Source organism: Coturnix japonica, chromosome 21 (genome assembly GCF_054131305.1).
Source record: "Coturnix japonica strain WE chromosome 21, WE-NBRP24, whole genome shotgun sequence".
Classification (NCBI taxonomy): Eukaryota; Metazoa; Chordata; class Aves; order Galliformes; family Phasianidae; genus Coturnix; species Coturnix japonica.
Window position 1 is genome coordinate 2549810 of NC_140683.1, and position 18131 is coordinate 2567940.

Below are 18131 nucleotides of genomic sequence, written 5' to 3' on the forward strand. Positions count from 1 at the left end.
CCCACTGCAAGTCAAGATGTGATATTGGCCAATTTAAAGAAAGCTATTCAGCCACATGCAGACATCTCTCATTGGTCAGGCAGTATCCACAAATCTTCCAGTTACTGTCAAGATGCAGCAATACACCTGTAGGCACCACAGAGGTAGGGACTGCACAATATTGTAGAAGTATGTTCACCTTAATTTGAACCCTCCCTTGAAAATCTCTCTTCAGTCTTTCAAATGAGTATCATCATAAGTCCTGTAACTGATAAACTCACCAAATAGTTAAATAACTATACTTTCTATCACAGAAATATAATTCAGAGAATATTCATCCTGCAAAATTTACCTTTGTCAGGGTTATTTAGCTGGAAAATATCAGGATGTTCAGGGTCATCAGGCAGAGCCACCATCCAGCCCACGATGGAGATCTTTTTACTTGGTGTAGACTTGTACTGCAAAAGACAGAAGAGTATGTCACAGCTAAGAATACACTGAAGATTCATTTTTTGTTGTAGTACTTGTGCAGCCATATTGCTGACCCTTGAAGAACAGGAAGTACACTTAAAATACCTTTTCGGATCTGTCTATTAATATGCAGATTGCTTTTAGAACAAATTTAAACCTTACATGTTTTCTTTCATTGCCTCTTAAAGATTTTGCTCCAAAGTACAGAAGATTTGATCCTGAAAGCATAATCCAGTATCTAGTCCATGAAGAGAGCTGAATCAGAAAGGAAAAAGATAATAGGAATTTAGCATATTTTGGACATTTAAAAAAAAACTATTCACTAGCAAGTCCAAGTGCTAAAAAATTAAGTTTAGATGCAAAGAATGGGGATCTGGATGGAGTATCTTCTAGTATAAATCATACCAGATATCTAAACTAGGGTGGCTTGCTGTAAGGCAAGCCATCTTAATTGTATCCCGTAAAAATATCTGATTGGTTCAGTGTGCTGCCTTCTGCTAAGACTTCTGCATTAGAAGAATAACATTTATTGAGATGATATTCCTGTACTCTTCACATCTTTTAGGATTGAACAGGAGGGATCTACATAAAAGCTTTCAGTGAACTCAGAAGAAAACAACAACAACAACAAAACAAACCCAATTTGTTGGAAACCTGTGAATATAGGGTAATTATGTATGTCCATGGCTTTGGTGCTAAAAGTGAATGCTCTGCAGCCTTCCCAGTTCACCATGATATTTAATTTCTGCCCTTACATAAAGGCATGTTGAGTGAGAGAGATGCTTGTGTCTTTCTCTGACCTAGAGAAATTAGCTGGAAGTGAAGGGAGAAGCAAAGCTGCTGCAAATCAAATGATATGCAAGGATTACAAACTTGTCATAGAACAGTTCAGATTTTCAATATGATTTTACAGTTGGTAATAACAACAAACATTTTTTTGTGCACTATCAATCTGCAAACTGAATCTAAGCCTGAAAATCTGAAACAACTGCTATTGAATTAGAATCCCAAGAAGAATTAGAATCACTTACAGTAGGTTTCTTGCCTTCTTTGAGCAATGTTTTTCTTCTTAAGGGTCCTTCCATGGTAACTGCTCCCATGGAACTACCTAATGTGCAGCTGCAGGCTCCTGTTGAGCTAGAGAATCATAACATTACTATGTGTTTTGAAAAAAATATGGGCAAGAAATAAATAATTTAAATATATTTTTCCTGCATAGCCTTGAATATAGTGTATCACTAGACACAACCCTACAAATATCTATTTTTCAGATCTATGCGCCAAAAAAGAATTGGTATTTTTTAAACACAGCATATTAACAAAATATTCTATGATATATGTGAGATATGAAAAACATATTGTTTTAGCAGCAAGTAGCATTGGAAGTACCTGCTACATAAGCGCTGAATTTGTTCCCACTCCCACACCCCTATACTGTACAAAAATAACATATCCTATAATGCTATCTGACACAAACAGATGTTATGGTAGCTATCCTACAAATCAGGAAATTATGAAAAAAAGAGTCAAAAAGGCATGTTTCTAATAACATTACTTGTCACATATAGTTTTAATAAAAACAAGTTTATAAAAAATGCTAATATAATATATGTTAATAATGATAATTATATCTGAGTGGGCTTTGACACTGTTTTAACACTGACAGGAATTTTTAAAAGTGGGATAGGAAGACTCATAAGTTGGTACAGTCATACAAGAATAATCCTGGACACAAAATACCTTATGCTAGGAAAATGTAGATGCCCAAGTGAAATTTTATCACCACAAACTGAGCAAGATAGGCCTGAACTGTACCTGTAGACACAGCTTTGACTCCTGGGAGAATTCCGGATTGGCACCCTCCAATTCGGCCCCAGCGTGGCATATAAACGACCCCTGTTTGTGCATGTAAATATCTGATGAGTGAAAATCTAGTCTGAGATTTCAACAATTAGGCTCTGGTAAATATGAAAAAAAAACATTAGAGCATTTTAATCTAGAGTTTTCCATTTTAAAAAACTTAAGTGATAATAATAAAAACATAAAAATAACCACTGACTTAGGGCTTATTTGCGATAGAGATTATTCAGGAATTTCTCTAAATCTGGTAGTGCTAGATCAGGTTAGTGCTCAGTGAGTGCAAATGAAAATTAACTCACCTTTCAAGTCCTGATGACGGCTCCTCACTAAATTCTGAGCTTTCACTGCTATCTAGAAAAGGTAGAAAACAGAAAAGGAGTAAGAAAACCACCTAAAATCAGAAGAGGCTTCTATCAGCTCTCTCATTTATAATGTATCATTAATGAATGAAGTCACCTTTACTGTTGTGTTTGAATACCAGAAATCTGCATGTTACTTTTATTTTCATTATGTTGTTTCACCATAAAAGATGAATACCTCAGAAACACAAAATCTAATTACTCTGCACGACAGTATTTCTACCATAACATCTGAAAGTCAATTCAAGCTATTAGACATGATATCACTGTTTGTTTGTAACAAGCATGCACACCTGGAACAGCTGGTACGCCAGCTGCTGCTAGGAGTCGTAATAAATCAATGAGATGAATTCACAATGATAGCCCCTGTTTCTCATCCAAGCCCTTGACCAATCTGTCTGTCCTTCCCTGGCATAGCTATATAACTGCTTTAATTTGTCAAAGAGTGATAAAAGAAAGTTGAAATAAAGGCAATTAAATAACTGAGTAGTAACTCCTATCTCCTTTCTTCTGTACAGTAGCACAGTCTTTGCCCAGGAGCTACTAAGCTCCCTAATTCCTTGATTTTGGATATCTCTGTGACTTTACCAGAGAACTGGGAGGGAAAACCAGGTAAGTCAGTCCCCTACTCAGCCTCTACCTATGGAAATGCCATTGGTGAAAAGCGAGTTTAGCATGTGGCTGTGGGTCGGGCTCTGTGACTCCAGGACACTGTCATCCAGGAGGTGGCGCGGCCTCTCCGTCGGGAAAGTGGCGCTTTTGCTCTCCACCACACTGAACTGACACATCATGCTGGAAAATTGGAAAGAGAAAAATGCAAGAACCTTCTTATGTCATCTGATAACAACCATTTGTGTCTGATATTTCCACTCAGGCTTTGCTTTATCATACAATGAACATAAATACAGGTCTATAGGTTATTATGTAGCAAGCAGAAAGTTGGTGCTGCTTACATTGCTCCTTGACTACCTGAGCAAGTTTCAGACTTCAGCAGCCTTTTAAAGTTAACAATCATTGTCTTTCTGCAGGTGGGAAGCTAGACAAAGTTTTTTACTCCTACCTGTACAATACTTCAACATCTTGAGTGGATGCAACTGCTAAGACACTGCTCAGGGGTCCTACACTAAGCTGAACAAACACATCCATAGTGAAATAACTTTCCTTAACCCATTAAATGTGAAATTCGGTATATGCTCGCCTTAACTGGGGAGTAGGTGCTCATACATAGCTAGAAAAGCATCTCATTTGTAGAACAGTGCAATAGGTCACAGCTTTCCAGAATGACAAGAATACTGCCAGCGAAAACACAAAGTGTCAAGAGAATATTTACAAAATACACAGCAAAGCCTGAAGTACGCCCACAGCGCAGGAAAGGAAAGAAGCAAACACCAAAGTGTTCTGCTGCCAGATTAAACCTCAGTGATGCATGAGACTGCCTGAGTGTGAGGGAACCTGGATTACCCACTTGTTTCCCAGGCTGTGACTCTTCCTGTGCCTTGGTACAGGAGGTGTAGACAGACTTGCTGCTACTGAGGTGTCGGGACACGTTGGCCTCCTGCTGAATTTCATAATTGCTGACACTTCAGCTGGACCTGAAAGACAGAGATCATTTAACACCGAACTGCTGCAAAACCCAGAAATTTATGGGCTCGTGTGTTTAGCAGCTGATTAAGATTAATTATCACAGATATCCTGAAGACATGATTTCTGACGAGTATAGCATTTGTAGTGTCCATATAGAGTTAGTCTCTATATACTTGAAGTGCCCAAAAATAATCTTTGAAATATCTTTGTACATACTTTCAACAGTGAACTCCTACAAAAAGTCTTGGCACCCTTACAATAGTTGTATGTGCCGAAGTGCAAAATGCAGAGCCATAACGTCAGTCTGCATCTCAATTGTGAGCAGGAAGGTTCACACATGTTTAGAGTATCACTTACAACTCCATGTTGAGAATAAACTGTAAACAGTCTGCTCATACTGACTGACAATTTGAGCACGTAAGAGAAAGAAAGGGCTTTTCATGTGTCATACAGCCAGACAGATGTATCGCTTCTCACTATGAGGCTTAGGGATGTCTCACTACAATTATTCCTCTCATTTTACAGATTTTATAAGGCCCTATGGAAAACATGGACAAGCTGTTCTAGCTTCAGTTCCTTGATTCCGTTTGAAAAAGACTGGCAGTGAATTCTGCAGTACAGTGGAGAACATGGCCTACTATCCTCACTGAATGCAAGGCTATTCTTGGCTTCACAATAAACAGTTAAGATTTCACAGCTAAATATTTAGTTGTAATGTTAATACTCTTGACAGAAATTGAAGTGGTGATCGTGAATGTGACAGTCTGTCCCACACCTATTTATCTCCAGACTTGGTACAGCTTAAGCAAGAGAGACCTCATCCTGCATTTACAGGAATTACTCGTACACTCCAGTGACTGTATCATATCCAGTTTCTGGCCTCTAACCTATAATCACCTGTTAAGAGTTCAATAGAGACATAAACTTTTTTATATGAAAAACAGAGAATTATCATTAGAATCCTTACAAAAGTGTCTGGACTCAAATTACAGATAAAAAGAAGTAGAGAAAGGACACCAGACTGAAAATGAGATGTGAAGACAAGCTACTAACAGAAATTATTCTGCATTTGCTGTATAGACTATCTCAGCTCCTCCCAAGCATAGAAGTAATTAATTGGTTTTTTCAAGGGAGAAATGAAAATGCATGGGATGCAAAAAGGAACAGGACAAGTAATGAGTTTGTCCTAATAATGGGCAAAAAATAATATGAATAGATGCAAAGACCTTTTACTGTCTTTATCCATTCTGCAGTACAGACTTGAATGCAGATGTATGAAATAAAATAATTAATTCCAAATTACTTGCTCAGGTTCTGAAATTTAACTTTGAGCTGGGTTATCATTATGAAGAGTTACAAAGATTCTTCAATAGCAGAAAAGGGAAAATCTTCATCCAGTGTTCTGCAATGTTTGAGCAAAATGTTTGTTGTGCAGTTTAAGTAACAATTAAAGGATCCTCAAGAAAAGGAGAGAGAGGAGACAATTCCCAGCATATGAGAGAGGGGAAACAAGTTCATTACCAGAATCTTCATTAATACTATTCATCAGATGATCATTTAGTAGGAGAAGAAAAGGACAAAACACTTTGTAATGCTGTTTTCTGCTTTCTTTCTGCATACCATCATACATGCAAACAGATTTCTGCCCACTTGGCTTTGCTATCGTTTGTTTATTGCAATTAAGAATTTGTGAAACATGGCACTACTGCAGCATGAGTCATCAGCATATGTGGCTTCAGAGAAGGTCTTACGCTTAAAGGTCACATGCAATTCTAAAAAAATGCATTTTTAATCATTTCTTGATCCAGAGATACAACGAGAACCATATGCCTGGGAGGTGGGTAGAAAAAAACTTAGTACAGTGTTCTGCTGCATTTTCAATTAAAATGCTGTGTCTGGGTTGTAAGAAGACACTGGAGGCTTTTTCCACAAGTGAATAGGGGAGGCTGAGCAAAAGTATGAATATAAAAATAATGAATCTGAGCATGATTAGTTGGTGACTAATAGATTATAAAAACTCTTTGAATTAATATCTTGCTTTACTAGCAAGAGTGCAAGAAGTGTTACTAGCAAGAACATACATTCCTCTATGGTCCTTAACCACAACATTTCATCATGAATTCTTAAAATATGAATGAAAACCAGTTAAATGTATACAGAAGCTTCAGAAAAACTTTTTGTCTGAAAATGTCCAGCTCTTCTACCAAACTGAGTTCAGAAGAAACAGATTTCATTCAGCAAGCTCAGTTTTACAGTGTGTTTCCACCAGGTATTTTTAACTTGTGAAACATTACAATACTTACAAATACTGCGGTGTTTACTACCTGGTAAGAAGCTCAACATATTTGAGAGCTGAGATCCAGCATGAAGATTGTGACAGAGAACTTTCCCCAAAATTATGAGGATGTGTATAAAGTGAGAGTGCAGTCCAAAATTCAGCTAAAAATTCAGTGTTAATGTGGCCACTCTGGGGTTATTGTTGCACCTTCTAATGTAGGAATTGTGTCACCCCTTAATCTGGCTACATGATTTGTTCAGCCTCACTTTCTGTTGTGCTGTTCAGATCTTTGGTGGTGCTACTGTCAGTTCTAACTCACAATTTACAGTAAGAAAAAATTAACAAAGTTGCTTAGACATAATACATGATGGTCTAAGATATTAAGTATCTCACTGCGGAGAGCCACTGAGTTCAAAGCAGTAAGACTATTTGATTAATTTAGTTGTGTGACAACAGTCATTGGCACAAGGCATCAAAACTTGTATCCAGAGAAAGAACATCAAAGTAACGAGTATTGCACTAACACAGTCAAGCCATAACAAAATCAAAGTCAGTTAGATTTGTCTCCTAGTATCATAAGTATTTATAGATTCAAACATGATCTGTAACCAAGCCTCCAAAAAAATACAGAGATGATGTTGACCAACAAAAATAGGTCTTTCCAAATTTTCACTCCACAAGTCTACTTTAATTTAAAAAATTAATCCCCCTTTAGGAAGCCTAGGGTGCAATTTACATTAATATTAATATAACAAAACAAAAAATATTTGAGTGATCATTAAAACTTAATTATAACAAAAGCTTTTATTATTTGGATAACTTCAGAACAGAAAAAGTTTGTTAAAATGAGACAAAACAAATCACATAATATGACAAAGGGGATTGTTTACCTCAGATTGAAGACTGACATAAAAACTATTCTACCAGTTTTCAGGTTAAAATACTGCCTAGCTATGGTGAGACGTCTGAACATTGGCAGAATTTGTTGGAACAGGTACAGGAACCTTACAATTTAAGCCAACAGTTCCAGCCTGGCTTCCTGGCTATTTGATATGGTAATCACAGTCTCTTTGATCAGTGCTGGGAAAAGAGATAAAGGACTTCAATTCATAGTTAGATGTCTTTAGGGAAGATCCTTATAATAGAGAAGAGGATCCTTTGCCGGGAAAAAGTGTAGACAGAAATATCAGATGTGCTGATACAACACTGTCAGAAAAAAGTTGTTTTCTATGTATTTCTGCTTCTTCCTCATCCTCAAGTCAAGAGAAAGAAACAAATACCATTTGGTTCTATTAAGTTTGTGTTAAGGCAAAAAGAATCTTTGCCGAAAAACCTTTACAAAGTCTTATTATCTGCTCTTCTCTCCAATGTCTACGAGGAACTGCAAAGTTTGGAGCTCTCATTAGACTGGAATTCTGCTGCAGAGTATGCTCAGTTCAGTAAGATGTCAGGGGTGTAGAGGGTGTCAATATGAGTTATAAAGCACAAGAGAGATGACCTCATTTCTGTTAAGCGGTAAAAGATTAGTGAAACTGTGCCAAGAAGGATGCCAAAGAGGGTAAATGGTGAGATACTGATGGATGCTGCACAGCCAAGGGATGTTTATGGACATACCAGACTGTTGAGCAATTAGCTGGGCAAACCTATGCCTGATACTGCTGATAACAACATTCCAAAACTTCAATTCATTTGAGATTATGTTGCCCATTCTTTTCCCCCAGTAACTGAAGTCATCTGCTACTGCTAACTCTCTACTCTCCTGGCTCTACTCCTAGTGCATACTGTTACCATGATTGCTATTCTGTTATTTTGCCTTTCATGGAGACAAAGCACTCTTAGCAGGATTTTCCAGTCAGCTGGCATAAACACGGGTTAGTTTGGTTCTCATTATTTCTCAGAATCACTTTCAAGGCTATGCTGACATGCACAAAAAATATTGTATAAAATACTGAAACATTATTAAAAATTATTTGCATTAGAGAATGTAAGACAACTTCATCAGAATGAGCTGAGTGCTGTTTAGTGGTCTGTGGCAAGAACATTTGGAAAAGTTTACACATATCCCAAAGGATCCCACTGTTTTTTTCCTTTGCATAATTTTTCCATGAATAATCCTTCAAATGTTATAAATGAATGTTACTTTCGCAATCTTTCAGTAGAACATGTGAACATTTACAGTCTCCAGAACTTTTAAGAAAAGTAACAGGGTGAAAAGTTATAGCTCACAATTTTTTCCTTGCTAAATGTCTATCAGTAAACCGATACCAGGCAACTAAACAGAAAACTGAAAATGAGCTGTATATTATATGCTGAAAAATAGAGCAACAGGATTCTTCTACAAGGCAAAATATCTTCAACTACATAGTATGTTTTTGTTCTTTTTTGTGAAAAGCTGGGAAGTAAAAGTGATCAGCTCGATTTCCAAAATTTAATAGACACTCCAAGACACAGACTCCCTAGTTAAGCCTTTACTGTGAATTTTTACACTTCTGTTGCCACTGTAACCAAAGTCAGTGGGTGACAAAACATTCAAATACAAAGGGCTACTTACAAAACAAGAACAAGGAACTTAAGAACAATGCCATGCACAGAATCAAGATGCAAAAATAAATAAATCTAGAATGATAGCAATTGTCAAAGCATAGTTTTCATTTTCAAAACATTGCTTTAAGATCCAGCAAGACTCATTAATGCATACAGCACATAGGAAACATGTTACACCCGCTTCTCAGACAAGAATAAGTTAAGGACAAGAGTCTGGCAGCACTTCTCTTTGCTTTCTCTCCCCCCCCCCCCCCCCCACCTCAATTTCAACTTCTCCTTCTATAGATTCAGTAATTTTCAGCATTTGTATTACTTACATTGCACCAATAGAAGGTGCAAAACCCTGTCCTGCTGAATATCTCGCAGGTGCATCTGTAGGGCAGTACGTGAGCCTAGCTGATATCTGTAGTGGCAGTGAAAACATACTCACTGTGAGGCCATAGATACAGAGAAACTCTGAATGTGAATTCCAAAAAAGACATTAAACAGTTCATTTAAAAAAAAAAAAAAAAAAAAGAAAAAAGTAAAAATTAATTCCTGTGGTTGTTGTGAAGAATGAGACAAAGAACAGTAGAAAAATCCTTTTTCCTCTTTCCATTTTATGCATTCTTAAGATTCCTATGAACTAATAGCATAGCAGTTAAAATAAATATCAGTAAACTAGAACGGCAAGAAAATTGTTTGGTAAGGAAGACAGAAAGAAGTAGTAAGTGCTACAATTAAAACCCGAGTATGATCATCTTCTCTTGATGCCTCTGACGTAATATTCCACAATTTCTGGAATGACTTGGTATATTAAGAAAAAATACACATTACTTCTGTCTCAATTTGGTGGATAATTCTGGATAATTACGTGTGAATCCCACACCTTTGTTTGGTATAAATTTCTTTCACAAATACCCAAAGGACCTTTAAAAATGTGTAGGGAAATTATCACAGAGAAAGAGTTGGAAATGAGCATAAGATTCAAACTGAAGAGAAAAGCTTTCTGGATGGCCTGTAAACTTCTGTAAAGAAAATTAAGTTCTGCCTTTTCTAGTTTAAGAAACATAGACGTCATGCACATGAAGCAGTAATCAAGCACTTGCATGAGGATTAGACAAACCTAATTTCCACAGAATGACTGTCTGCTAAAGCACTTAGCACAAACTATTTATTAGTTGCCAAAGCAACTAGTAAAACAAATGGCAAAAATAAATGTCAGACTTGGTGTTTACATGGAAAATGATAGCGTTTTTGTGTGTGTTGTTTTTGTTTTTTCTTAATTCTAAAATGCTTGGAGTGCTGTAGAGACATCATTAGTGTAGTACACCTACTTCCAGAGAATTACAAATGTGCAAACATTCCAGTCCCTCTTTCTTCTTTTTTTCTACACTCAACTTCTGCATATCATTACATTTGATGAAACTACTGTTTCTAATTAATTACTATATTTATAAGAAGCTCTTCAGCAACTCTCAGTAGCTTTCAGAGATGAATGAACTCAATGCAATGGGCTGAATTCTGCCCCAAAACTTTAAAAAAAAAAAAAATACAGTGGTTTCAGATTAATTGCTCAATATTCTGAGAGTGCAGTAAGGTAAAACCTCTGTTCTGTTTAATCTCCTCTCAAGAATGATACTGTGGTATCCTTAGGGGAAAAAAAAAACAAAGAAAAATCAAGCCAAAGTGCACACACACACACACACCAAAAAAAAAAAAAAAAAAAAAAAAAAAGGAAGGGATGAGGTGAGTAGTTGTCCCTCATTAGGGCACAACAAAGAAAATAAAGATACCCATTGCTGAGGCCTGGCTGTTGCCTTCCATATGCTCACATTAATGAAGCAGTTAGTTAAAGCACACAGAAAAATCAAGACCAGACTTTGAGTCACTCAATATCAGAGAGTCAATTTCCTGGATGTGGTAATTACTTTAACATTATTTTATCTTTCCATAGTTCTTTTCCAGGACATGATAACGTGGTCTATTTCAGACAGCAAGCAACCATTTTCTTTACTCTGATTAGTATGTGAGATCTGAACTTTTCAAAATAACATTAATTATAGAAACCATAGAATGGCTTGGGTTGGAGTCAAGAATCATCAAGTTCCAATCCCACTGCCACTGGCAGGGTTGCCAACAGCTAGATCAAGTACTAGATCAGATTGTCCAGGGCCCCATCCAACCTGGCCTTAAACATCTCCAGGGATAGGACATCCATGGACTCTCTGAGCAACCTATTCCAGCGTCTCACAACTGTCACAATAAATAACTACTCCCTGATCTAAATCTTCCCTCCTTTAGTTTAAAAACGTTCCTCCTTGTCCTATCACTATCTACCCTCATGTTTATAAACTCCCTTTAAATACTGGAAGGCCACAATAAGGTCACACCACAGCCCTCTCTTTTCCAGGCTGAACAAGTCTATTTTCTTCAGCCTGTCTTAATAGGAGGGGTGATTCAGCTCTTTGATCATCTTTGTTGCCATCTTCTAGACCCTCTCCAAAAGTTCCACGTCTTTCGTGTGCAGGGGCCCCAAACTTGGATGCCATACTCCAGCTGTGGCCTCACAAGGCAGAGCAGAGGGGGACAATCACCTTCCTTGCCCTGCTGGTCATCCCTCTTCTGATGCAGCCCAGGCTTCCAGGTTGAAACCATGCACTGCTGGCTCATATTAAGTACATCAACTGGGACCCCTAAGTCCCCCTCAGTCCTTCAATTAAGTTGATAAAGAACATAAATAATATATTCTATACTCATCTGCACTTAACAGACACATTCTAAAGAACATTAGTTGCTTAGAAAGATAGTTCATTTGCTACATATTTCATTAGATCTTTTCTTTTGTTCTAGGAAAATATATTGAGTTATACTGTCTGAAATAATCTGTTTAATAGTTGAACCATAAATGCTTAGCAACTCCTAGCCAACACTGCAGGAACACAGATGTCTTTTACAGCTAACTCAACTGGAAACTTTGAACAGTTTGCATGCTGTAGCCCTCCTCCTTCCCCCCTTCCTCCCCATCTTCTCTCCCCCTGCTCCCTCCCGCCTCCTTCTCTCCCTCCTTCTCCCCACTGCCTCTCTCCACAGCAAGGCAGAGTGAACAGACTTAAGTTGCTGCCAAGGAAGTTGTGTGAATCACACTGTTCCTCAAAATATACAGTTGAACTGTTTAAAGCTCCCTGTTAAATACTACTTGCAAGTAACAAGAATCTCTACAGCGTTACGGCAGGCATGAAATCGTTCTGTGAAAGCACTATTCACAGTTATACATGCATCTGGCAATTAAATGAGACCATCATAGCCACTAATACACAAAACATAGTCTGTTGTGAGACATTCATTTTAATCAGATGTTTGCCTCCTGTTCAAAATTTACTGGAAAACCAGTTGGCAACCAACATGGAAAAGGAACACATGGTTTTCTCCAGTACCTTGCAAACAGAAATACTGGAGGATATAACTGCTTTTACTGAGCTTGACGCTCCTTTACATACTTCAACAGGAGAAAAGAAACCCACAGTGTCCTTGGATAGAATAAACTGCAAATCTTTTGAAAGAGAGGTTGGAAAGCAGATGAAGTCACAGTGCTGAGAATGAAAACCTTTCTATTATCAACACAAGTAGTTATGCTTCAGGATATGATACTAAAAGAAGATACTAATTCCTGCCACTTAGTCCATTAAAAACTTAGGACTCATTACTCCAGTACTCAGCTTTTCTCTATACTTGGAAATGTGGCAGCCTGTATGAAGCATGTCACACACAGAACTTAACCACAGAATCAAACAGACTTAAAATATTATATGTTAACTTTTTCACTATCAGAAGAACTGAACTAATCACTGCACTTCAAAGGTCATTAGTCTTTATTTTACCTTAAAGTGACTATGCTCAGACTCTTACACTGTTGATTAGCACATTAAACTATTGCCTAAACTGTTTCTAGATCTTTTCCCACAGTTATAACTTTCTGACTCGAAAGAGTTTACTCTGCATGTACAATAGTTGAAGTGAAAATAACCTTAAACTGTAATTTGAATCAAATTTGAATCCAAATAGTGTTGATTTGAGTATCTTAGAATGTGCTGTTTTTAATTCTCTATGGTCAAATAACTCATTACCAACATTTTCATATTTTAGATTGGAATTATTCAAGATTAACATTTAGCTATCTTTCTAATGATTAACATTGTGACTTAAAAGATACATCACAATCTTAGTGCTTAATTATATTTCAATTTGAATTCATCTTATTTCACTGAACTAATCTTCCTTGGGAATCAGTTTGATTTTTCATTAAAGTATGTTGGATTTTAGCATCTTCGCACTGAGGTGAAAAAAATCATTTAAGTGTTACAAAATTTTGGTAACATTCATTGTCTAAATGACAGTAAATGAGAATTCGATAGTTGAGCAAGAAACAGAAGTGCATAAGCATGTCAAGCTTCCGAAGGAAACACTAACAGAAGAACTAACCAACAGAAATCACTCAAGATTTGGTTTCTAGTCACCACTCTCAACAGAGAAACCTTACAGGGCATGAAGGGGCACTGTAGATTGAGAAGGAAACATTAATTCTCTCCTAATACTCCTAGATAGAATAAAATTACCTATTCAGTCCAATTCTTTCCCTCATAATCTCTTCCTCAGCCATACTCTCTCTCTCCTGCCCCTCTGACTATCCCTCCCTTCCCATCTGCTATGAAAGATGATGTTTGGAATGCAAAATTAAATTGCTTTGTCAGATGTAGTAGTAGTCTCTCTCTCTTTCTCTCTCTCTCTTTTTTTTTAATATATTCACACATGGTTTAGCACAGTGAAGCAGAAAACAGGCCACTCGGGTTAAGGGATTAAAACTGAACAGCTTTTGTGATATTGATTCCCATAGTAATAACTACATTTTACATATTTTCATGTTTGTTTGGCTCTTAGAAATTTATGCTCCTCTTCACCTGTAAATTAAACAAACTAATTAAGTATGTTATATGTGCTCCTTTCCTTTTCTCAAACAGTTTATAGAAAAATCAGAGGGTGGTGACCCACTGGAACAGATTGCCCAAGGAGGTTGTGGATGCCCCACACAACTTCTTCACTTATTAAATACTAATGAAAATGCAAAAATTTGTTAAAAAACAAACAAAAGAAAACTAGCCAAACAACCCATCTAACTTCTGTTCTAGTGCTAACAAGCACTCTGAGTTCTCCTGAAACTTGAGTTGTTAAAATACAAGTCATGAATTCCTATCTCACAGTAATATGGTCCTGTAGTAGACTCATCTATGGTAACAAGTTTAGTGGAAAACCTCAGTATCAATATGGGCCACCTTGGTCACTTGCACAGGTCAACTCTGGGGATTAATTGTACATGTGCTGTGATGTAATAGGACTTTTATGAAAGTAAAAATAAATCTGGAAGATTTTATGCTTCCTATTAAAAAATGTGACGCATACTTAAAAACAATCTCAAAAATGCTGCTTCTTTGCTAGCCAGAAATACAGATAACCCTTGAGTATAATCCTCATTTGCAACCTGTGTTAAGTTAAATCTTACTTCTGAAATCAAACATATTTTGTTCATTCAAGATCAACAAATTTGTTTTGTCCAGTCATATGAAAGCTGAAATGCACAAAATCAATCTCAACATGTGGGGTATCATTTGTCACTGTAAAAACATCAAAGAGCAAATATAACAAATGAAGGACAATTATTTAAGACCAAGGACAACACTAACCCAAGTACAAGCTGGCACTGTAAAAACTTGCAGTGAAAATCAGATCCTTAACTATTATAAAAAGAATGGTGTTCTGGAACAACGATGTTCTGAAACTTGCCAAACACATGGAAAGAAGTAATTTTCCAGCAGTCCCTACAAGATAATAATGTATTTGCAACAAAAATTCATATTTAAACTGATCAATGGTCTTTCCATATACTTCATTAGAGGGCTTCTGAAATTAAAATAATTTTTTTGCAATTAGAAATAAACTTTTATACCTGTGAGATCTTCTTTGGAGGAAACCAGTCGAGGAGAACTGTTACCTGGCTCAATTCTTAATGATAATCTGGAAAAACAAATTTTTAGACAAATTATCAACATCGTTTCTCAATAAAAGTTGAAATAAACTGATCAAAGCAATTATTTTGGCATTGGTAAGCAGTAATTTTACCTTGCTGGAAGTGTAAGTTATTTGGTCACTGTGGAAACATTTATTCAATAAATCCATCACAAAATGGTCTAATGGTCTGACTTTTATTCAGCCCATGTATGCATTCAGCTTTTCCTTTCTAGAATGATACAATTTTCAATGCATTCCTTGTAAAATTTAGGCAAGGACATTCTTATACTTCTTTCAGTGACCAGTATATTTGACAAAACCAAAGATCTACACAATTACCTGTTCTATACTATTTTTCAAAGGCGGAAGGCAGAAAGCAAGACCTATGTTTTCAACAAGGTTTTATAAAGAGGTTTGGTATCCTTATACAATCTAGCAAGCATCAGTGGAGTGTACTTAGCTTTAAAGTTCACTGAAACAGCAACGGTTTTCAGTGCTACCAAATGAGATTACATGACTCCCTGCTTAATTTCTGGTGTTCTGACACTGCATTTTCCACAGAGAGGAACAGCTTATCTATATGCACTTACATGTTCAACTTCTCTCATTTGGATATGTATGTGTACAGTTATGCCAGCAGTGTAAGCAGTCTTTTCCAAATAGTACTCAGAGTCAGAATCTTTGGCACCTCACATACTTGGTGTCATACTACCAACAGGTCGATGCAAACTTCAACAACTGATGTATTTACCAACAAATAACACTCATGTTCATCACATACCAAATTATATTCTCTGAGTTTACTGCTCCCAGTCACAGACTGATAGAACTGCCCAGACTGGAAAAGACCTCAGAAGATCATCTGGTCTAACATTTCATGGGAAGGCGCGTCTAGAGGAGACTATCTAGCACTCTATTTCATCTCTTGAAAACCTCCAGTAATGGGGATTTTACGTTGTTTCTGAGGCAGTTGTTCCAGTGATTGATTGTTCTCACATTTCTTTCTTACAATGAAATAAACATAATATCCAAAGACATCTACCATCACAAATAAAAAAACAACCTTTATTCCAATATGTCAAATAAGCAACCCCAAAATCATTAAAACTTTCTCTTATTTATTTATTTATTTATTTATGGTGTTCATATCTGTATGATCAGAAATTCATTAGTTACTGTATTCATCCAATATCACAGCATTGTTAGAATTACTCTGATTTCGGAAATTCTTTAAAAAAAAAAAATAATAAATCCTTGCTTTACACAGGTAAATCTGGTCTTAGAGTGAAGTCCAAGACAGAGAAACAGAAATTGTAAAATTCCAACATTCTGAAATAATACAACAAATGTTCAGATAAGATACACATGAGGACAAATCCTAGATACTAACCTGGGAAACTGCACATTAGAAACTAAAATTCCTAAGCTGGGGGATTAGTATTAACGATTTAAGATAAACACAAAACTAGAAGTAAAACTGCTGGGGGAGAAAAAACAAAACATGAGCATACAGCATTACTGAATTAAAAAAAAAAACAGTTTATCACAGGGAATTAAGACGAAGCTTTTAAAGAAGAAAGCATAGGAAGCATAGAGTGCATCCTCAGTAAATCTGCACATGATGTGAAAATAAGGAGAACGGCTGACACCACAGGGCCACCCTAGCAAACACTGACAAACCGGAGAGATGGGCTGACAAAAGAGCTCTGGAAGTTCAGCAAGGGGATGTGTAGTTGTTCATTCCCTGCACCTGGGATAAAACAACTACAGGCACCAGGATATGCTGTGGGCCTCCTCACTGGAAAGCAGCTTGGCAGAATAGGTCCTGGGAGTACTGACAGAAACCAAGTTGAACATGGGGTACCAGTGTGCTCTTACCACTAAGGCAGCTAACACTATTTTTGGCTGCACTGAGCTAAGTATTGCCAACAGGCCAGAGGTGATCTGGGTGATCCTTCCCTTCTACCCCGCACTGACAAAGCAGCACCTGAAGTAACGTGTCCAGTTCTGCCCCCCCCCCCCAGTTCAAGAGACAGCTGGATATAATGAAAAAGTCCAGCGGGCGGCCACCAAGATAACCAAGGGCCTGGAGAACCTCTCCTATAAGGGGAGGCTGAGAGAGGGGTGACTGTTTAGAGGAAGCTCACAGGGCATCTTACGTATGTAAATACATACCTGAAGAGAGGGTACAAAGAGGACAGAGCTCTTTATGAAGTGCCTACTGCCAGGACAAGAAGCAGTGGGCACAAATTGGAACACTAGCAATTCCTTCAGGAATCTTTTCTTTACTGCATGGGTGACAGAGCACTGGCACAGGTTGCGCAGAGAAACTATGGATTCCCCTCCTTGGACTGTCCTGGGCACACAGCTCTTGGTGTTGCTGCTTGAGGAAGGGTTGGGTCACATGGCCTCCAGAGCTCCCTTCTAACCTTATCAATTCTATGCATGCTTTGCTCTTGTACAGTAAAAACATGAAGAAGAAAATAAATGTTGTCTGGAAAAAAAAAGTGTTTCTCAAAATATTTCTCTGTAACATGTGAAGAGTCAGTATGCTCTGTAAAGAAAACTTCACCTCTACCCCACCACTTCTTACCTAACATTCTACTATTATGTGCTGCCACAAAGCTCATTTAAAAGTAACTTTACTGATCAACAGGAAATATTGCTGAAAATAAAATAGGTACCTAGTCTTCAATACTGTTCTTTTTCATGAGGTTAAGTTCTCCTGTTCAAATTGAAACCACTCAGTTCTCCCAGTAATAAGCAAGTGAATAAGTACAGCACAGAGCATTAGACAAGTGAGACAAGTCCTACATCCATGTATATGAGCAATATATTTAGCTGCTCCAAGAAGAAGCTGAATGAAACTTATTCATCTTTCTTGAGACAGGGAAGATTAAGCTGCAGTGAAGTAGTACAGTCCTCAAAGCACTTTGTATTTCTGACCAACACTTGTTTATGCAGTAAAATTGGTCTGACATATCTGGAACACTTTGAGCTACCTGTGTAGTACT

General features: G+C 37.2%; 1 protein-coding gene across 24 annotated transcripts in view; it reads right to left on the reverse strand.

The window, feature by feature from the left end:
* Nucleotides 1-18131, reverse strand: part of RALGPS1 (Ral GEF with PH domain and SH3 binding motif 1) — an 88074-nt gene that overhangs the window by 5999 nt on the left and 63944 nt on the right. For 17 of the 24 annotated variants that reach the window (XM_085520816.1, XM_032448046.2, XM_015879395.2 and 14 more), the window contains 8 exons: nucleotides 15056-15123; nucleotides 4135-4261; nucleotides 3310-3461; nucleotides 2610-2661; nucleotides 2266-2346; nucleotides 1482-1587; nucleotides 613-705; nucleotides 332-437 (listed from right to left, as the gene is read on the reverse strand). In XM_085520816.1, coding sequence (XP_085376942.1) covers nucleotides 332-437; nucleotides 613-705; nucleotides 1482-1587; nucleotides 2266-2346; nucleotides 2610-2661; nucleotides 3310-3461; nucleotides 4135-4261; nucleotides 15056-15123 — 785 coding nt within the window. Of the gene's footprint in view, nucleotides 1-331; nucleotides 438-612; nucleotides 706-1481; nucleotides 1588-2265; nucleotides 2409-2609; nucleotides 2662-3309; nucleotides 3462-4134; nucleotides 4262-9392; nucleotides 10384-15055; nucleotides 15124-17292; nucleotides 17426-18131 lie in introns of those variants that run through there. The other 7 variants (XM_085520830.1, XM_085520826.1, XM_085520828.1 and 4 more) reach the window with 7 other exon arrangements.